Source organism: Gopherus flavomarginatus, chromosome 10 (assembly GCF_025201925.1).
Source record: "Gopherus flavomarginatus isolate rGopFla2 chromosome 10, rGopFla2.mat.asm, whole genome shotgun sequence".
In the NCBI taxonomy this organism is placed as follows: Eukaryota; Metazoa; Chordata; order Testudines; family Testudinidae; genus Gopherus; species Gopherus flavomarginatus.
The window spans coordinates 80436278-80457821 of NC_066626.1; the positions used below are offsets into that span (position 1 = coordinate 80436278).

A 21544-nucleotide genomic window follows, 5' to 3' on the forward strand; every position below is an offset into this window, starting at 1 on the left:
CTGGAGCCACCTCTGACTGTAACTTTTCTAGTGTAGACAATCTACTTCAGTCAGTAACTAGTTTTTCATTTAGTGAAGCTACCCTTTCACCATCCTTTATGCCCAATCCTTGCTTTTTTAATTAACTGAAAACTTTCAGTACAGCAAGAATTCAAGTGGGGCCTTCAAATTTTCCACTCTCTCCTAAAACAAGCAAACCAGAGAAGACTTTCAGTCACGTCACCATCCAAGGTCAAACCTCTTGTTGCAACTTAAAAAGCTCTGAAGACATGACAGTATTCATCATCCTCCATTCTCTCCAGCCACCAGTTGTGTGTTTTGTTTAAACTAGATTATAAAGTCTCCGGGACAAAGACTGTCTTTTACTATATGTAGAATCTAGCTAGTACAATGTGGCCTCCAGTCCAGCTGAGGTCTCTAGGCACCACTAACATAAATTATCATTTTTACAAGTATAAAGAGCTGCTAGCTACTGGAGAAAGATTTAATTCAATTTGCCTCTATAACATGACAAGAGGGTCTCCCAAACCTGCAGATGAAGAGGTTTCTGATGAATCTGAATTGGAAGACAGAAAAGGGGCCTAAAATTCCTCCCAGTGTTTTCTATTACAGGAACTGTTGTTCCAATACATGAATATCACCAAATTGCTGAGATTAAATGCACACACTTTGCTTATCACCTTACAGTTGGCATGATCCCTGTCTATTTTTCTACCAATATACTCATTAAAATCTTTGATAGCACATGATACTAGACTTATTCATCTCATCAATCCAAACAAATTCCCTGCCATTAATACACAACTTTGCTCATCCGTTCCTAATGTAGATTCAGCAGGTACCTTCTAGAACATTAAATCCCCCCTATCCACTGAAGGGAACCCTCCCCAGGACTCATCAGGTAAGAAAGCAGACAGTCCTTAGGGATATTAAATATACAGTAACACTTAGACAAAGAATCACTCAAGCTAATCTTTTTCTTACATAGAAAACATAGGACTCACCATACTGGATCCAACCCAACTTTTATGATTTTATACTTTGTCTTTTTTAGATTGTAAGCTCTTCAGGAAAAACACTATCTTCATGTGTGTTTGGACATAACATTTGGGGCACAAATAATTAGGAGGAATGGGATGTAAATAAGAGAAGGAAAATGTAGGCTGTATATATGAGACTTCCTGACAGCGAGATCTATCAAGTCTCCCAAGGAAAGTAGTGAAAGTCAGGTTTTTTGGCACAATTAACATCTAGACTGGACAGAACTGTAGTCCATGTACAATAGTGAAGAGTCTTGCACCTGGACTAAGGGTATGTTCGCACTGGGAATTTTCAGCACTTCAACTGGGAAAAGTGCTAGTGCAGACAAGGTGTAGGTGACTAATAGTCTTCACATACATGCTCTGAAAATTTATCAAATAAGCAGAGTTTCAAAAAGGTAATTAGAAAACCAAGATACTACATAGTTTGGTAATTTTCTTTCATGTCTCAAGCTTTTTCATTTCTTCCCAATTAATGGTTTGTTCACTCCTGCCTTGGCATGCCACCCAACAGTAAACCTGAATAATTTAAAGTATGGTTATACAAAAGGATTAGTGTTCTGGAAATGAAAACCAAGGAACAGTCACAGAGGGAAGTTCGTATGATACTTAGTAGTCTTGGAGATGACAGTTGTTCACAAAAGGGAACAATCCACGCATTGCTCATACAAAACACGTTGATATTTGGAGTACCTGAAATGTCTTTGGAATTCCTCCAACATTGTAGTGAACCACTAGACTCACTTTGTTGTCCTTCTCCACAATTTCAAAGCTTCCTTCTTTCCATTTTGTAATCCCAGTTTGTATGCTGCGCATCCGGACAGGTCCATGCACCTTCAGTGGAGTCATTTTTCTTACAAATAAATAACTTATAACAGATTAACTAAATTTACTTCACCTTGAAACCTGTTAAAAATAAGAAAATTAAAATTGGCAACTGGCAAATATATCCACGTAAAGTGTAAAAATAAGGAATAGCATAGTGAAAAAATAGAATAATACAGTAAATGAAACATAGATAAAGAAATCTTCCACAATTTAGCCAGGATTACTTTAACCCAGTGGTCCCCAAACTTTTCAGGGTCATGATCCCCTTACCCCGTCCACGTTCCCCCTTCACCAAGGCTGAGAGTGAGGCCCTGGCTCAGGGAGAAAATGTGGACAAGAGTAAGGGGGCTGGGGCCACAGCTGAGCACTGAGTGCGGGGCCAGAAGTGGAGCTGGGGAGCTCTGCCTCCCTGTCCCCCGTGGGGGTTGGCCCAGGCCCCAGCCATGGGGTGTGCCCCACAGTTTGGGGACTTCTGCTTTAACCCCTAAATGTTTAGCGCTGGGTGAGCTGACTCAGTACAGACACCAAAAGATCTTGCAAATCTAAGAATGTAGTTTCCACAACAAATCCACCTTTAGCTAAGACAATGCAAGGAAAGATGACGGGTAGAGGAGAAAAACACAACAAAAAATTTTCAAGGAAACCACTTTGTTTCCAAAATTAGACAATAAAACATCTAATGACAAATCAGCTTTTTAATAACAAAATTTATTCTTTGTATTTTACACAGTTGAATTGTCACCTCAACCGCAACCATTTTTCCATCTCAGTCACCTGTTGCATCTTGTGACTGGTCTAGATCATAAACTTTTGAGTACAGATTGTGTTTTTACATTGGTACAGCATATAGTACGAGACTCCAACTTCAATGAGGCTTCTAAGCAACACTAATACAAATTACTAAAATAACATGACAACTTATTCTGTAAATACTTTATGTTTTGATAGGCATTGTCTGATAAAAGCTTTTCTTTCCTTGGTTTTTAATAAGAACTGACATACAACCACCATTTTCTATTTAACTTTTGACTAAACCACTATTCTTAATTACAGCCTAAGACCCACACCAGGTACAGTAACTAAGTAGCGTGGTCAAAATAGCTCAAGTTTGAACAATATCGTTTTAAGGGAGTTTCTTTAAAGACAATGAAGGTGTTTCTGCAATGAAGGTTAGTCAGCAGCAATATGCGTAGCAGAGACCTGCCTTTCGTCACTAACCCTGACACAAATTCCATGAAAAGTGATACAGTTTATCCAAAACAGAGAAGGGGAAGAAGTTGCTTTCCATCACCATTCCCTGGGGTAGGCTCGCTCGCTCCGTGACTGCTCTGCTGGCGCCAAGCCCTGGCAGGAGATGCCCATACACACCAGCTAGATCCGCTCTCAGCACGGTGACACACATCAGTCAAAGCAGCGCTCCCTGCATTGCTGGCACCCTGGAGCCGCACCGGGGGAACGCGAAGTGAAAGGGCAGTGGAAATACACCCGCAGAGCAGAGCCTCGGCAAAGGCCAGAGCCCGGGACCCCGCCATTCTGCTGGCTCCCCCCCCCCCCCGAGCTTTCCTGCGACAACGTAGCCAGGCCCGCGGGGGGAAGACAGAACCCACAGACTCCCACCTCCTGCGGCATCACAGGGAGAAGCGTTCCCCGACCGCCTCCTGACCGGGAGGGGACTCGCTCTTTTCCCGAGAGCCGCCGGATCTCTGCTGCCTCGAGACCTTCCTCACCGCGCTCCGGCCAGGGGCCCGCCCCCGGACAGCGAGCGGGGGGGGGCCGGGGGGACACTGAGGCCGGGCCGAGCAGGGGGCCGCCGGGAGCGCCCCACGCCGGGCCGGGCCCTAGGGCTGAGCGGAGCCGCCGGGACCGAGGAGAACAGCCCGGGGGGGGGGCGCGGGGCAGCGGCCCGGGCTCCCCGTGAGCCGGGGGGAGGGGAGGGGAGGGGGCTCCCCGTGTGTGTCGGGGGGGGGTTATGGCCCCAGCCCCGCTCCGTTACCTGCCGCTCGCTGTGTCCCGGGCCCCGCCGGCGCTCGCTCCTCAGGGAGACGGCGGGGGGGAGGGGGAGGAGGCAGATGGCGGGAAGCGGGCAGCAGCGCGAGAGTCCCCGCGCGAGACACGCACGCACAGCGCGGGCACGTCACCACGCCGCGGAGCACGCGCGCGGCGGACCCTCCGCCTGCCCCGGACGCGGACGGCTCCCAGCCCCACAATCCACCGCGCGCGGCCTGCGCGCGCTCAGCGCACGTGACGGGGTGAGAGGGCGGAGGGCAGGGGTCACGGCGGCGCGCAGGCGGCCTGGGCCCCATGGCGGCGGCGGCGGCGGCAGCGGCCTCCTGATCCCGGCCCCGGGCGGCGGCTCCGAACATGCACAGCCTGGCCACGGCCGCGGTGAGTCCCGCCCCTCCCCCGCCGTTCAGCCCGGGGGGGCCGCCAGACTCCGCCCCCCGCTGCTCCGACAGGCGGCGCAGGCCGCAGGCCCCCACCCCCCGGTACTCCCCCGAGCGCCGGGCCCATGGGCAGGGCTCCCCCGCCCCGCTCCGGCTGAGACCACGCGGGGCTCGTTGTGCCCTCGGCCCCTCCCTGGGCTGCTGAGTCCGACTCCCGCCTGCGGCTCCGCCGGGCTCAGGATCCCTCCTGGAGCTGATGGACACTCAGCGGCTCCGCCGGGCTGTTTGCGGTGAGACCCCGCTGTAGCCATGTGCTAAATCCGTTCGCTGCAAGGAAGAGAACCGGGTGCGTAGCGGTGTCTGACTCGAGCAGCCCGCAGCTTCCCTGGGCGGTGCTGGGAATAGCCGTCCCTGGGCCGAACGCCTGCAGAGCGCAGCAGGGTGAAAGCAGAAGGTTCGCTGTTCTAATCCCTCCTGCACTGTGATTCTCTCCTTTTGTAGAGTGGGTAAGGGATTGCTGTGCCTGCCATTAACCCCCAGCTGTGCACCAGCCTTCCTTGTGATAAGCCGGTTTTAAACAGTCATTTAATAAAAACAACGGGTTGATGTGAACGGGGAGGAAGTTGTTGAGCGCTGATTTTAAAAGTCTCCAATAAATATGCGTTCTGTGAACTGTGATGAAATGTGTTTACTGGCCACCACCCTGCACTGATATATAGAAATGTAAATGGGGCCGGAAATGCAGCCCTCTCTGCAAGGTACAGATGGCTGTGGTACATAACACTGTCCTTAGGCAAGGCTGTTGGGCCTATAAACAGGTATTTTTATATTTTAGGTTGGAAGAGGTTGTTACAAAACCTAAGCACTAAGGCAGAGCACTGGCCATTTACGTAGTGAGACTGCTGGCAGAGCCTGTATTTAGATGCTAATCTGAAAGTGGGGTAAGGTAATAGACGTGAGGTCCAGAGAATGGAGCAGAAACAATAAAGGACAGAAAACTTGAAATAAAAGCAAGAGACTGAAAATGAATCAGACCCCTGCTAGGTCATTGTTAAATAAAGGTTCATTTTGGCATTATCAGGTTGATTTTCTAACAATATGGTTAGAAAAACACACACAATTAGGCAATATTGTGTGTTAATCAATGTTTTTTACCCAGAATGCTTGGGGTGGGGTGGGGGCAGTTGCTTAATTAAAGAAGTTCCCAATTGGCTAAATCAAGTTTGTTATGTAATTGTCAGAGTTGCAATTTGACAGGGACACTGCAGGTGTCTTCAGTGATTTACAAGCACTCAGTGCGTGGTGCTTTAAGACAGCTATGACATCACTCTTGCATAAATGAGGTGCAACAGAGGGCATTTAGTAAGATCATTGATAAGTATCTGCAATACTTACATAGAGCATTTGACATTCCCCAAGATCTTAGGGAGGGGGACTGAGACTGTGAGCCTTAAAAAAAAATTAGAATATTTTATAAGTGACTACATTAAAAATAATTGAGGCTTTCAGGGAAAAGTACCAGATGGGAATCTGTAGGGTCTGCGGGAAGAAATTTGATTCTTTCTTAGGAAGGCACTGGACACTATACATTTGTGCATGCATTGCTGAGGAGTTAACATATTTGAACTGTGCATCTGATGAAGTGGGCTGTAGTCCACAAAAGCTTATGCTCAAATACATTTGTTAGTCTCTAAGGTGCCACAAGTGCTCCTGTTCTTTTTTCACATTTGAACTGTTAACTTGAACTGAACTTTCCAATATGTGTAGCAAAATAGACCTGAATGTTTAGCTGTCGAAGGGCTTGTCATTCAGTCATAAACAAACACAAATTAGACCTTCCAGTTTACCATGTATTTCTAAGCTCTGTTATAGGAGATGCTAACAGGATTACTTACACTTCTAACTCTTGCAACAGAATAAATGTCACTTTTCACCATTCAAGAAATACCCTGGTTTGAGGTTCTGAAAAAGTATCTGGAAAACAGGGAGAGAGGAGAGGGGGCCGAAAGGATTGATTCGAGGAAAGATGAAGAGTTAAAATGTGTAGTGAGCTTTGCAGGGCAGGGATTGACTGTGTCTAACATCTGCAGATAATCTGGTATCACTAAACAAATTCTTTCCTAAGTGAATAAGAGTAAGGGGTTATTACGTTTACAGATTTTTAATAGCATAAATACCCAGGGTGGGGAAGGATTAGAACAGAGGTAGGCAAACTATGGCCCAAGGGCCACATCTGGCCCACGGGCCTTCTGCCCAACCCCTTAACTTCTGGCCTAGGAGGCTCGTCCCCGGCCCCTCCTCTGCTGTTCCCCCTCCCCCGCAGCCTCAGCTCAGTGTGCAGCTGGCGCAATGCTCTGGGAGGCCGGGCTGTGAGCTCTTACCAGGCCGTGGCTCTGCAGTTGCCCTGCCCAACTCGGTGCTCTGTGCTGCGCGATGGTGGGGCTGGCTCCAGCCGGGTGGCGTGACTGCCTGTCCTGGTACTTTGGGCAGCGTGGCTGTAGTGCCGCCAGCCACTGGTGCTTCAGGCAGCGTGGTAAGGGGGCAGGGAGCGGGGCGGGGGGTTCACAGTGGTGATCAGGGGGCGGGGGTGTGGATGGGGTTGAGATGGTCAGAGGGTGGGGAACAGGGGGTTGAATGGGGGCAGTCAGGAAGGGGGGGTGTTGGATGGGGCAGGGGTCCCAGGGGAGCAGTCAGGAATGAGAGGAGGGGTTGGATGGGGCAGCGGGGGGCAGAGAGTGCTTAGGGGACAGGGAGGGATGGATGGGACGGGAGGTCCAAGGGTGGTCAGGGGACAGAGAGGGATCAATTGGGTGGGTGGTCCCAGGGGGGTGCTCTCAGAGGACAGGGAATGGCGGGGGGTTGGATGGGGCAGTAGTCCTGGGGGGGCCATCAGGTGGTGAGAAGCGGGGGGCGGGTCAGATTGGGGTTGGGGGCCGGGCCATGCCTGGCTGTTTGAGGAGGCACAGCCTTCCCTAACCGGCACTCCATACAATTTCAGAAACTCAGTGTGGCCCCTCCATAAAGTTTGCCTGCCCCTGAGTTAGAATGTGCATGGGATATAACTGAGCCCAGTGGATGAAATTAAGAGGAAAAACTTTACTTAAATATAAGGAAACTCTTGCTGATATTGAGAAGGGAGGCTGTGGAATGGTATCCCAAAGAATTGGATGAACCTTAATACACATCTCTCATCTCCAACTTCCAGAGTTCTGTAAAGATTGGTCCCTGTTGTACAGTTTCACTTTGGTACTAGTTGATTTCACTTCCTAATTCTCCTGCAAGATTTGAGTTGCAGAGGACACTGCAAGAGAATGCTTAAATCTAAATACACTGTAACTGGTTGTTCTAAACTTCAAGAAAATAGTCCTATTTCATATCTAGTTAAACGTGAATTTTCAACCTAAACTACCAGCTTGTCTCTTTAATAGAGCAGCAGTGCATTAGTTTATATTGCTGTTGTAAAAAGCATTCAAAAAGGCATGAGACTTTGTTTTTTTTAAATAAAGTTTAGCTCCTCTGTAAAGGAAATCAGAGAAATCTTAAAATCCCAGATTCCCCAATGTGATTCTTTTCTACCTGAGAACTTACTGAAGATGTTACTCTTTCACTGATCTTGTGGGAAAGTGGGTATGGAAATATCTTTTAAAACGCTCATGCTTAATCTTAAAAATATTACCCGAGTGTGGATACAGATTCAGTTCTCTCTGTCTTATTCTGGAAAGGATTTTTCCCACAAAGCAAATTAATAAAGGGTTCCTTTAAGATATACACCTTTACCTCGATATAATGCGACTTGATATAACACGAAGTCGAATATAACGCGGTAAAGCAGTGCTCTTGGGGGGCGGGGCTGCGCACTCCGGCGGATCAAAGCAAGTTCGATATAACACGGTTTCACCTATCCTGCAGTAAGATTTTTTTGGCTCCCGAGGACAGTGTTATATCTGCGTAGAGGTGTATACTTAGGGAAGAGACTGACATTCTTGGGGACACAAGAAAGATGGATTTGTGCAACACCTAGCTGTAGCACAATGTCTCTCTAGCAATACTTTTTAATGCCCCATTGTACCATGTGGAGGTTGATGAAATAATCAGAATTTTTTTCATTTATGTGGGACACTTATTTTAATGTAGTTTTGAGTGAGTGTCGCTTGTGTTGAAAAGCTGCTGTCTTGAGCTTGTTGGAGGTATAAAAACAGTGGACTCTAAACTAACATGTTTTAAGTACTCCTTTAAATACATTTTTATTATGCTTACACTTTGAGGGCAGGGTCTAGTTAACGTCGACAGGGTTGGCGCCATGATATAGCACAGTTTTCTACTGGAAAAAGAATGAAAAATAACCTGTCTTAGTCTTTTGCTTGTATAGATGTGAAGTCGTGTGATTCACTGAATGTTGCTGAGGGAAGTTGCTGGATAACATTTTGCCAGAGGATTCAGAGAAACTACAGTAGCGATAGATTTATTCCCTGAAGCAAAGCCGCCTGTCTGTGTTTCGTGGCAGGTGAAATGAGGAGCATTGAACTGAGACCATTATCTGTATCCAGAACACTATTAGAAAAGCAGGTCTGCTGCTTTCTCCCTCCTCTAATTGAGGTTGCATTAACTGCCTGGCTTCAATTGTCTCTCTCGAAGTGAAAAGAGTTTGGTTTGAATCTGATAAAAGCACAATGTAGTTAACCATTTTATTGTCTCCCCTCAAGCCTGTGCCAACAGCACTGGCTCAGGTGGATAGAGAGAAGATCTATCAGTGGATTAATGAGCTATCCAGCCCTGAGACCCGTGAGAATGCCTTGCTGGAGCTGAGTAAGAAGCGTGAATCAGTCCCTGACCTGGCCCCAATGCTGTGGCACTCATTTGGCACAATTGCGGCTCTTCTGCAGGTGGGTGCTTTGCCTTTGCACCTGAAACGATGCTCGGGTGCTGCATGGGTGCCCGGGAGAGCGCACTCATTGGTGTGGCGTCTCTTGGGTTTTCCTGAGTTACCGAGCTGTTCCTTAATCCTTCCTACTGCAAGGAAGCCTTCCGAAGTCCCTCCCTGTTCACCTTTTCAGCACTCCAACACGTGCCACAGCTGCTGCTTGACTCTCTGAGTATGAGATCTAGGGGTTTCCTTTGAGGAATTAAATTAAAATCAGAGGGATGGGCACTGAGAAACTCCTGTCAGCATACGCATGGAGCAAGAGAGGAAAGTCAGAAAGCGCTTATGTTAGAAATGGACCGGCATGGGTCAGACTTTTCCTCCTCACTCACGTCCTTATAACTGCTCCCTGTGCACATGCAGTTCATCCTTCTTGGTACCATAGCAGCTTTGCTTCAGGGAGACCAGAGGTCCCAGCATATCCCAGATCAGGATAGAGGTTTGCATGCCGGGATTCTGGGCATAGTGAACTGCGCGGCTATTGTTTGTTGGTACTTCCAGGGCATCAGTATCTAACTATAGATACCATAGTATCTAACCAACAATTAAGGGCAGCTGTAATTTGCTTAATTACATGCAAAGTGGATGCATCACCTTGATACCTGGCAATTTGCACGGTGCAGCCCTCAGCTGGGCAAAGTTTGAGTTCCCTGGGTTACATAACTTCCTTTTAAAATGATGCTTGCAGCAGTGATGTGGCAAATAGAAGGCAGCCTGGCATCTCTCTGGCATTTGCAGCCACTTATCAGGCAAATGTATTTCTGCAGCTTGGTCCAATTTTCTCCTTTAATTTTGCTTTGTTTAACTTTCTTAGGAAATTGTAAATATTTATCCATCAATCAACCCGCCAACTCTGACAGCCCATCAGTCTAACCGAGTCTGCAATGCTCTGGCACTCCTGCAGTGCGTTGCGTCGCATCCGGAAACCAGGTAAATGTCATCAGTCATATTGGTTAGCCTCGAGGTCCCTGCAAACTGTGTAAATCGTTTGCTTTGTGTTACTCTGGGCAAGGGGTAAGTGCTTTGAACTGCCTCCACATTAAAGGCAGTGTGGCATGTGACACTAAATAATAGACAGCAGCACTGTGTTTTCACTGGTTCCTTTGGGGATCTTTGCATGCAGCATTACAGAAGCCCCAAACACAGGACATTGCTTATTGAGATTTCCTTAAATACCCTGGTCTCTAGTGGTCTCCCCAAAACACTCCAGCTGAGATTGGGGCCCTGTTGTGCTAGCACCTGATAAGAGCTTGCAGTGTAATTTGAGAAGACAGCGGGTGGGAGGAAGAGGGGCACAGCCTGGGAAAATGTGCCAGGTCTGGAGTCCCAATCAAGTGCCGTATTTGCTGGAGAACACTGCCCCTCCAATATCCTAGGGCCTCATTGTCCCTGTTGTTTGGACAAGGAAAGGAATAATCCAGGTGCTCGCCCTAAAGACCTGTACCTGAAACCCAGAAGAAATCCGGCCTAATGGCCATGTTCTCTCGTGTTTCCATTCTCCCTGTTGATAAGGCCCTGTAACGAAATTGGGGGGACAATGAGGAAGCAGAATGTCTTTCAGCCTCTGCCAAACAAGGTTTAACAGCACTGCTCCTTAAGCCAGTCTACAAGGAAACAGTCCAGATTTTTCACTGGATTCCTTTATAACTTCATAAAAATGTGAAAACTCAAGAAGGGTGGAGTCTCCTTACTCTGAACGCAATCCTGTGCATTCAGTAGAGAGAGCTCCCCGAGGATGGCCTTTGGAAATGGAATGTCAACAGGGGAACCTCTTCCTCTGGGGACTTCCCACAGTCAGAATCCTTTCCAGCCCATTCTCAGAAATGGGTTCTGGGGCTGGGCGCCAGGGCTGACTGAGTGCTGTGGTGATGATTGGTCCTGTGCAATATTTACACTGTAGTAGTATCTAGAGGCCAAGCAGATTTGAGATCCCATTGGGCCAGGGGCTGGGAATGCACCTGGTAAATAAGTCGCTGCACCAAAGCACCTGCAGCCTACAAGATCAGCTGTTACGTGGGTGAGACAAGAAGCAGATCAGGATGGGGGATGGGATAATACAGAAACGTGGATATGTGTGATCCTTAGCCTGTTGGGAGCGGTACCTGTGACTCATCACCTGCCTGCCCGTCCTGCACTGACGGTGCGGCTTGGAGCATGTCACTTCCCCGCTCTCCATTTGTAAAAGGAGGATACTTTGCCTGCCACCCACAGCGATGGGTGTTAACGTCTGGTCAGGCGGAGGCAGATGTGCCACGCTGCGTTACTGGATTGTGTGTTCTGTTTAGCCCTCTTGGCTTTTTGTGGTGTCTGTTCAATGTGTCTTCTGCCTTTTCTTCCAGGTCAGCCTTCCTCGCAGCTCATATCCCCCTCTTCCTGTATCCCTTCTTGCACACAGTTAGCAAGACTCGTCCATTTGAATACCTGCGGCTTACCAGCCTTGGAGTGATTGGTAAGCAGCTGTTCAAACGCTGGGAGCACCGGCTCCTCCTTTCCTGTGGGACGCTCATCCCATGCCTTTAGTGTAGCAGCACCTTAAATCACTGGTGCTGTCCTTCCCTACGTGATCTTCTGAGTTACGTGAGAACGTCTAAGTTCCCACTGCTGTGCGGAGAGCTTACCAGCGTGACTCCTAGTGGGAACTGTGTAGATCAGGTCTGTGTGTCAGTGGCAGAAAAGACCGGGCTATGTTGCTGGTGGGTTTGTCACACCAAATGCAAGTGCGCGGCTGATGTATCGATCGCATGTGCCTAAGCCGCGTCTTGGTTTGGCACAAGAAACATTGGCTCCATTGGGAAGTTCTGGCCTCAGAGCTGGTGGGGAGTTCACTTGCAGGAACAGGGAAGCTGCTGTTTCTTCAGCTGCAAGCTGAACCTGTCAAGAGAAGTAATTACGGAAGGGGCCAAACTTCCAGAGGTTTTCTCCATTTTCTTGTCGTGAATTTACTTGGGTGTCATTTTCCCCTATTTTTTTCCTAAAAGCTTTCTAACCCAGCACAGTAAGTGGGCCATTAAGATGGTGTCTCTGAGATGCATTCATTTTTCATAAAGGTCGCCAGTGGTCAACTGATGGTACGATTCAGATTGGGTTTGTTTTATTGCTGGGAAGAGACAAAGCTTAGCCTTTACCTGCCTTTTAAAAAATGGCATATTTGCATCATTCTGCTGAATCGATGCAGTTCCCTAGCCAGAAACGTCAGCAGATTCAGCATGAGGATTGCACTGGCTGCACAGTGCCCCCTTTAAAATCCTGGGCTGAATGCAGGCACCGGTTTAAATAGCACGTTCCCATGCCAGTCACACTGTTCTCGACTCAGATATTGGCTCAGAGAAGCAGTCTGCACTCCCATGCACAGCGTGGTGAGGATGTGTGCCTTGGAGCACAGCTTCCAGGGACCTTTTGGTCACCCGGTGTTCAGTGTTGCATGAAGCCATCTTCTCTTCCTCTTTTTTTGTGTGCGTCACTTGGCACGTTAGTCCCAATGTGCTAGTTGGTTCTCATAGAGAAATGGCCCAATCCCTGCCGCGTGAAGCAAGCAGTGTAAAGTCAGAAAGAGAAAAGCAAGGGGAGGGGTACAGCCAGTGAGCGATGAAGGTAGCGTTCGCCATAGTCTTGGTAGCATCAACGCTTTCATCTTTTCAGTGAGCTGTGTACCTCATTCCCAGTTTCTCGCTGCAAGTCAGCTCGATCCACCCGGGTGCCATGGGACTGGACAGTCCTCTCAGCTGACCATGACCCCGGTTAATGGCTCTTAAGTTCCAGACAAGCGAGTGGGTGGGCCGCTTTCGGCAAAGTGCTAGGAAGCCAAAGGATTGTCCCCACCAAATGGTAACAGTTTGAGAAGCCGAATTTGGGATATGGCTGCTGCTTGAGCCATCGCTCCGTAACCATTCAGATAGTCTTTCTTGGTGCTCGGGCATTGCCCGAAGTCTCCTGTGCTGCTGGACAAACCCGAGCAGTGCTTGCATTCCTGTCGTCGCTGTGGTCATATAAATCTTTGCCCCTTAACTCAGTTTGCTCTTTCAAAGACAGGAGTGGTTAAAAATCTGCAGCTTTTTTGTCTGTTTTTAGGGGCCCTGGTGAAGACGGATGAGCAAGAAGTGATAAACTTTTTGTTGACAACAGAAATCATCCCCCTCTGCTTGCGCATCATGGAGTCTGGCAGCGAACTTTCCAAAACGGTATTTGCTTTTAGTTGAATGAAGTGATTTGTTTTTGTTGGCCGTTTCCCAGGTGTCATGTTCATGTCCCTGCATGCAGCAGATCAGTGCATCTTACCACTTAGTTTAAACGCCCCCCTGTTGAAGCTGGACATCATAAAACAACAGGGGCAATTGCTGATCCCTTTATCACCTGTAAAAATATTGCTCTGAAGATCTGAGCTGGATGTTATCCACCGGCATTCTCCGCACTAGCCAGAGAATTGTATTCCGTCATTCCTGTACCTAACCCAGTCATTAAAGCATTGAATCATCCCTTCTAGAGAGGCAGCCTGGCTGGGTAACACTTGAGATGAAAACCACAAGCCAGCTGGGCAAGGTTGTATATGGCTAAGCAGGGTCCTCTCTGTCTCCCCTCTCTCGACTGTTGACCGGTCTGAATTGCCCATTACCTCAGGTAGCCTGGCAGTAATTGTTAGGCCATGTCCACACTACTACTTATGTTGGCAAAACGTATGTTGCTCAGGGGTGTGAATATTCCATCCCCCCTGAGCGATCTAAGTTACGCTGGCATAAGCATCGCTGTGCAGAGCGCTGTGTCGGCGGGCGAGCTGCTCCTGCCGCTCGTTGGGGGTGGTTTAATGATGCAGACAGGAGAGCTCTGTCCCGCCAGCGTAGAACAGCTGGATGAGAGATCTGACAGCGGCGCAGCTGCGCTGGTACAGCTGTAGTGCAGACGCAGCCTTAGCGAACAGCCCGTCATTGCTATCCAGCTGTTATATCTGCCTCTCTCCCCTTTGGAGCGTTGTTGTAGCTGTGTTGGCCCCAGGATATTTGAAAGACAAGATAGGTGAGGTCGTTTCCGTTACTGAACCAAGGTCTGTTGGTGGGAGAGACAAGCTTTCCAGCAGCACAGGGCTCTTCCTCAGGGCTGGGAAAGGTGCTGCAGCTAACTGCGAGGTGAAACACATGCTTTAACACAGGTTGTTCACACACATTCTGAGGGGGACACATTCAAGGTGAAGTCGCCCATTAACACCCCGGCAGTCATAGGACAGAAAAGAGGGTTAGTGGGTTACAGATTGTGGTAACAAGCCATAAATCCAGTGTCTTTATTAAGACCATGATTGTTAGTGCCTAGCAATGTTATGAATCCCTGGCTGGGATGATTTAGTTGGGAATTGGTCCTGCTTTGAGCAGGGGGTTGGACTAGATTCCGCCTGAGGTCCCTTCCAACCCTGAGATTCTGTGGTTCTATGAATTGAAGCTCCCAGGCTCGTCTTTTGAAAGCGTTCTGTGGGTTTCCTTTGAGGCCGGGGACTGGTAGGTCAGCTAGAGAGCGATCGCTTTGTGACAGGCGTTCGCCCGCAGGGGATGTGGTGTGTTCGTCTTCTATCATCTTTCTGTGCGAGGTTATATGGGGGAGTATTGATTTCATCCACATCGTCATTGGTGGGGCATTGGGTGAGTTACACCGCATGTTGTGATAGGTGTGTGTAGTGCCCAGGGATCCTGAAAGGTGTGTTGTGGGGTGTAGATCTCTGTAGCGGTGGAGAGAGGTCTGCAGGTTTTGCATCTGTTGTTCAGATCAGGGTCTGGTGCCCCTTTGAGTTGGTGGGTCCTGATGTTTGTTCCTTTCTCCCCTTCACAGTGATTTCCATGTGCTGTGTAAAGACCAACTGTTCCTTCTGGTTTGACACGGAGTAAACCTGTTAGCCCCCCCCGTTGAAATACTTGGTGCTCTTGGCATGCGTCCGTTGTGCAGTTGGTTGGGGTTGCTGTCAGAAGAAGAAACAGGACGTGGTCCGTTACAGGCGCAGCTGGTTGAGTGATTTCTCCCCTCTGTTCCAGGTTGCTACATTTATTCTACAGAAGATCCTCCTCGATGATACAGGATTGGCGTATATCTGCCAGACTTACGAGCGGTTTTCTCATGTCGCCATGATATTGGTAGGATTGGTGCTGCCTTCACTTACTAAAGGGGTTACACTGGAGCAACCAGCTTGTGTTTACTCATGAGAGAACCTGCTGCCAAGGGTCTCTCCTATGCAGGCTTCCCATGGTCAGTTTTGTAAATTCACCGGCAGCTTCTCGTCTCACTCTTACTAGGATGGGTGTAAAAGATATCGTTGATATTTCTGTATAGACTGACTCAAACTTGCACAGTTAGAATCTCCAAGGAAGATTCCTCAGTAAGGGGAGTGAGGCGGGACATAAACGATGCAAAAAGAGCTATTTTAGCAGCATAGATCAGTTAATATCCAATGGGCCTGAGGTCGGATTATGTAGATTTCTGTCAAGTGCTTATTAGAGATTCGTTACCCCTCTCTCATGGCTCCAAAGGCTGGGGAATGCTGTCACCTATGGGCAAACCGAGTGAGCAGATGCTGGAAACGTAGTCCTGGGTAACGCTTTCCATCCTGTCCCTTGGCCCAAAGCCCAGGGAGGTGGAACTCTTGCAGGTCCTGGGTTGAATATGAATTAATCAAGTTTTGAAGGAGATGGCCGGTGATTTAATCTGTAATGACATCTGGGTCCATCCTGCTGTAAGTAGGTCTTGGTGGGAGGGAGCCCCGCAGTACTGGCCCTGGTTTGAGTTGGGGTCATCTCCTGTTAGTGTTACGAGCTAGACTGGGAAGATGACATCCGCCTGCCAACAGGCACCAGTCACCTCTGCTTTGGTGGCTGCCAGGACCCGGTCCCAGTCCTGGGAGAATGAAACAAAACTTCCCAGTCCTTTTTCTAAACCCCGTTTCTCTAACCGGAGCCGCTCCTTTGTTGAACAGGGTAAGATGGTCCTACAGCTCTCCAAGGAGCCATCAGCAAGGCTGTTGAAACATGTGGTCCGCTGCTACCTTCGCCTTTCCGATAACCCAAGGTAAACATTTTAGGAGTGTTCAGGGGCTCTTGGGGGGCAAAGAGCAAAGGTGCTTCCCCCTCTCGCTTCAAGTGCCATTCCATCGGGATTCCCACTTCGTGTGTCTGCCTCTTGGTCAGCCTTGGGACCTTTCTCGCTCCAGGCCTATGAGCTCCCCCAGGTCCTGCCAACCTGCCAGCTTCCCCAGCTGGGCTCTGCCCAACTCTGGTAACGTGGGTTGAATGGTCATAAATTACAACTGTCCCAGTGCGACTTGACCCCGTAGGGACCAGGGCTGGTGCCGCTGCGTGAGCCCTGCCTCGCTCCTCTGGAACTGTGCTGGCGGGTGACACGGAGAAGTGCTGCAAAGGGCTCGTGGAGTAACGAGGGGCCACGTCTCCGGCTAGCTGTACTTGTATTTACTCTGTCCCTCGCTGGGCAGGCTCCGAAGCCTCTGACTCGGCTTCTGGGCAGACATGCCGCCCTCCCTTGTGTCTGGAAGGGGGATGTGACTGGGAATGTGTTGGGATGCGGGTGGGGGCCCTTGGGTCAGTTCCCTTTAATGTGGGGGATCTGCCTGGAGCCCTTGGGTTTGGGGAAGGAGGGAGGTCAGGGTGGGGAGTTTCCCAGGCTGTAATGTTCCAGCAGGGGGGCGTCTCCCCTCTTGTCAATGTGAGTTTATTTGTTGGTCCCCCTGTTTCTTGTCTCCTGATGTAGGGCACGAGAGGCTCTCAGACAGTGCCTTCCTGACCAGCTGAAGGACACCACCTTCGCCCAGGTGCTGAAGGATGACACCACCACCAAGCGCTGGCTGGCACAGCTTGTCAAGAACCTGCAGGAGGGTCAGGTCACCGACCCCAGGGGCATCCCCCTGCCCCCGCAATGACACCCATGTGGGGCGGGGCACCCGGGAGGAAACAGCTCAGGTTTACAGAGAACCAGGAACCGATGACCTCTTCCGGAACCGCCTGGGTGTGCAGGCCGGCCTCCCAGCCAGCAGGACCGCTTCCTCGGCCACAGGGGGATTGTGACACCAGCACATACTGTTACCACAGCTTACAGCCAAGCACCACCTCTTCCCAGCTCCACTGGCGTCTGCCAGGGCCGTGCTGGCCATGGACTCTTCCTCGTAGCGCAGTCTCCGTGCCGGCGGCGCATGGGGCATGAGCTGCTGCCCTCACATTCCTTATCACTCACCGTTTACAAGTCTGTTAGACGAGCGAGCTCAATAAAAGGTGACCTGTTGTTTTATCCCCTCCTGAGAGCGCGAACCGGCTGCGTCTCGCCCAGGGCGCGGCTCTCTCCCCGTCTGACGTGAAGCAGCTTCTCTCTGGCTGAGTGTCCGGCTGCTGCAGCTGCCTGTCCAGGCTTTGGTTTCTGTTTGCGAAGGGTGATGGCTGGAGCGAGGCCCATCTACGCTCCAGTGGCTGGGGGAGCGAGGGAGGGGGGAGAACTTGCTATTAAAGCAGCTGGCCAAGGTTTTGACTTCCTGGGTCCTGGCCCTTCCTTGGGGGTGGAGATGACAGCAGGGTAGCGTTCCTGGGCTGTAAATTGTGCGTTTCAGCCACCGTGACTGCTGCCGTCAAAGCACCATGAACTGGCTGCCCGGCATCCCCTGGACTGAAGGACAGCACCTCATAGCGCTGCCCTCTGCCAGCAGGATGGAGCTGGGTTCGAAAGCCCGCACTGCTGGCCAGGCTGAGGCAGCAGCTCGTGAATGTGTTAGCTCGGCCGCTTTGCTGTCCAAAGCCCGTTGAACGAGGAGATCCTGCCTCTGGGCGGCAGGAGCCATTTCAGGCAGGTGCCAAGGGCTCCAGGGACATCAGCTTTTCTGGGGTGCCAGGCCTCAAGGCTGCCTTCATACACAAGGGCTCTGGCTCTCTTGTCCGTCCCCCATCTGCCCCTTCTCCCCGGCCCAGCAGCAGTGAAGGCGCTCGCCTGCCTGCGTGGGGAGGGACAGGCTAGATTTTCCCGCTGAACCGAGCGGGGAGGCAGGTTGGCCGTAACTTGTCCAGCAAGGCTTGAAGCCGGGGCCCCCAGTGACTGCCATGCCCTCACCCCACAGTGAGAGCTGGGCTTGGCCGCGGCACCGAGCCTGCCAAATCTCGTGCTTCCTCGGGGAGAAGCTTTGTCCCTTTTCGCTGATTGTCGGCCATGTTGTGCCAACAGTGTCTTAACCCCCTCCAGGCCTCTCCTCCCCCAGCCTTTGGCCAGCCCTGCGGAACAGGGGCAGAGTGTCAGGCTCCCCCCTTACCCCGGGCTCTGGTTTTATAACAGTCTCATTTTTTCCATCCCCGCCTTGACGCGACTTAAAAATGCTTCTGTTTTGTAACTTAAACTTAATAAAAAAAAAAAAACCCAAAGCACCACTGCTCCGGTCTGATCTCTGAGTGCGGGATCAGAGGGGGCCGTCCGCAGGCAGGAGGGACGGGAGGCCGGGTGAGCGCGCCCTCAGGCTCCCAGATCCTCGGTCGGTCAGCAGTGGGGTGTGGGAGGTGAATCTGCTCCAGGGAGGGTACTGGCAGTTTTAAGTGGGTGTCTCCCTGACCTGTCCAGTGTCTCGACCCACCCCACAGTCTTGTCTGTGCCTGGTTGCAGGAGCTGTTTGTGTCTTGTCTGCGCCATTCAGGTGAGTGGAACACGGCGATGGCTCATAATCTTGTGTTTGGCCGAAGCCACCCGCTGTCAGGTCCTACAGCGTAGCGCTGAGTGGGCTGAGGTGGAAATCTCTGGTTCCCAGACACCTCCAGGGAAACGCTGCCCTGCTTCTGGAGGAGCTGGGCTGGGGGGTTCATTTCTAATCACCTTCCCTGGGCCTGCTGGCTGGGCTCAAAGCAGCCGCTTTCCTGCGGAGCAGTTACAGATAGTTTGTGCACTCTGGGCTTCCTAGCTAGCTCCTGACTGCAGCATGGCAGCGCTCTCCTGCTGAGATTACCCGCCCCTCGCTGGCGCTGCCCAGGCCCCAGCCATGCCCGTCCGAGGAGTCACAGTCCTGCTAGAGCAGCTGCATTGCGTTTGGGGCTGCAGGTCTGCCTGAGGCGCAGTGAGGGTAAAACAAGGCGATCGTCGGGGGCTTCGGCCGTTCCTGAGCTGCGTGGAGGCAGATGGTAAATGAGTCCGGGATTCCGGTGTGAACTAGGCCTTGTGCCATCCTCTGAACCCAATTCCAGCTCCTGTCTCTCAGCCTGGCTAGCGGCCTCCTCTTAGATGGGGGCTTTTCCCCCTTCCTGCCTGGGGACCCTGGCAAGAGCTGTTCGGTGATTTGTGGTGGACCTTGTTGGCGTGAGTCCCGTGGGAAGATGTCAGGTGCTGCCTGCCAGCAAGGGAGAAATGAAATGTACCTTCCTTCAGTGGGGGTGAAATCTCCAAGCCCCCCCAGGGAGCGGCTGGGCTGTGCTGACTCAGGGCGTCGACGTGACCGTGCGCCAGCGGCCAGCAGACAGAGCAGAGCTGGACACAGAGGCTTAGCTGGGCCTGTTGGGGCTGCAGATTGCTCCCGCCAGCACCAACAGCCTAATCCTCCACCCAGCCGCTGTTAACCTGGACTCCTGGCAGCGCCGGCCTGGCTCACAGCACCTCGGGGGCGGCCTGAGTTCAGAAATTCATCTGGGCTTGTGCAGGACGGCGACCGGCAGAGCCATTCCCGGCTGCGAACTGACAGAACCTGGCCGCCTTCTGGCAGGTAGGGAAACTGAGGCACTGATGGGGCTAGACGAGCTGGGCTCCCACCTCCCTCTGCGAGGTGCTGCCCACGGGCTGGGCTGGTGTTACTGTAGCAGGTCTAGAGTGTGGCAGCTCTTGGCAGACCAGGACGTAGGTGATCTGGGCTCTCTCCAGCTCTGCCTGGATCCTTTGCAGCCCCCTGCCCCAGTTGGTCCATCGGCCATTCCCCCCATCCCTTCCTGCTTCGGGGACCCCGAGGGAGCACTGCGCCCAAGGCACTCAGGCTGTGGGAGCCGGGGACGGGTCACAGCGCGTGAGCGAAGCATCAGGCTGACGGCCGCGGGTGGCTCGTTTGTCACCGTGGCTCTGAGCTCCCCTCAGTGGCTGTCCTGGCCCCCACGATGGGCGTTCAGCTGAAACGGCTTGCGAGGTTTTGTCCTGCCCCCTGTGGGAAGAGCAGGAGGCAATGGAGTCCCTGGATGGGACCTCTGGCTGGTGGAGGGGCGGGAGCTGGCTCATGAAATGTGCCCGCCTTCTGCTGCAGGCCCCCTGGAGCCACAGGGGCACTGCCCCTCCAAACGGTGCCACCTCCTCCAGCCTGACCATCTCCATCCAGTGCCAGCCCCACTGCTCTTTGCATCCCTTTCCCAGCCCCAGAGCTCGCCAGGCCAGGCCTTTTCCAGCCCCAGAGGGGCATCACCAAAGCCCAGGGTCTATCTCAACCTGCCTGGGTCCCACCTTTGGTTGCTTCCAGCCGTGGGGTGCAGGAGATGGGGCCAGTACGTCTCCCTGGCAGGTGCCACTTCCTCCCGCTCGCTGGAGCCAGGGCAGAAGGGGGCTTCCCTCCAGGCCGGTTCCAGATTCCTGGCACCCTGGGGGGATCACGCTCGTCTCTCTCAGTGCTGTTCCTGGAAGGCACCCCTGAGTTCCCATCCACCGCTTGGGTTTCAAAGCCCCCTTGCTAATTGCTGGTGGCAGGGGGAGGGTTGAGTTGCAGGCAGGGTGCCGCTGGCAGCTCTGCTGAGACACAGTAGGAGGAAAATGCTCCGGTTGCCCCTGGGGCATCCTCTGGTGGCTTTGGCCCAATGCTCCTACCCCTCCTTGTAGCCAGCCAACCTCGGCCCCAAACACAGCAGTGCCCAGCGTCCTATCCTGGCTCCGCCGCGGAAGTGTCCTACACACGTGTGCATGGGCGTTAGCGACCCTAGCGCCCACTAGAAATGATGCGGGAAGATGAGACCCCCCTAGTGACCATTTCTGACCTAAGGCCTGGGCAGATGGGCCGGGGGCTGGTGTCCCAGCTTGCTGGGCGATGTCCATAGTGCTGCTGACTGAGGGTTGATCCTGTACCCAGGGAAGATGACGGAAAACTCCCCCTGTGCATGTTTTCGGTGCTGTGATTCAGCCGTTCCTACTTCAGCTGTAACTTCGAGCTGCAGTGCTGGAGACGGGGGCAGAGATTCACATTCCACCGGTGGCTTGGGAACAACTCTTCTGCACCCCTCGCTGCTGTCACTAGTAGCCCCAGAACCTGTTTGTGTCCTTAAAATCCCCAAGTCTCTGGCTCCTGCTGACCCCGAACCTCCTGCCGGGTGCTGGCTGCTTCCCCTTAGACTCTGGACATGTTGTGACGGGTTGGATCACAGAACCCTCCTGGGGGCTGCCAACTGATGTACCAAGACTACCTCTGCCCC

At 51.7% G+C, this 21544-nt stretch overlaps 2 protein-coding genes across 4 annotated transcripts in view; one reads left to right on the forward strand and one right to left on the reverse strand.

Moving 5' to 3' along the window:
* Positions 1-3892, reverse strand: part of USP37 (ubiquitin specific peptidase 37) — a 61970-nt gene extending 58078 nt beyond the window's left edge. For 2 of the 3 annotated variants that reach the window (XM_050917011.1, XM_050917009.1), the window contains exons 1-2: positions 3862-3892; positions 1734-1946 (exon numbers count right to left, since the gene is read on the reverse strand). In XM_050917011.1, the coding sequence (XP_050772968.1) occupies positions 1734-1889 (156 nt within the window). In that variant the 5' untranslated portion in view covers positions 1890-1946; positions 3862-3892. The remainder of the gene's footprint in view (positions 1-1733; positions 1947-3861) is intronic. The other variant, XM_050917010.1, reaches the window with a different exon arrangement.
* Positions 3893-4145: 253 nt separating this feature from the next.
* CNOT9 (CCR4-NOT transcription complex subunit 9) lies at positions 4146-18553 on the forward strand. The gene is made up of 8 exons (XM_050917164.1): positions 4146-4253; positions 8956-9135; positions 9988-10103; positions 11513-11622; positions 13242-13351; positions 15182-15280; positions 16117-16208; positions 16905-18553. Exons 1-8 carry the CDS (start codon positions 4230-4232, stop codon positions 17071-17073), a joined length of 900 nt encoding a protein of 299 aa, XP_050773121.1. The 5' UTR covers positions 4146-4229; the 3' UTR covers positions 17074-18553.
* Positions 18554-21544: the final 2991 nt, after the last annotated feature.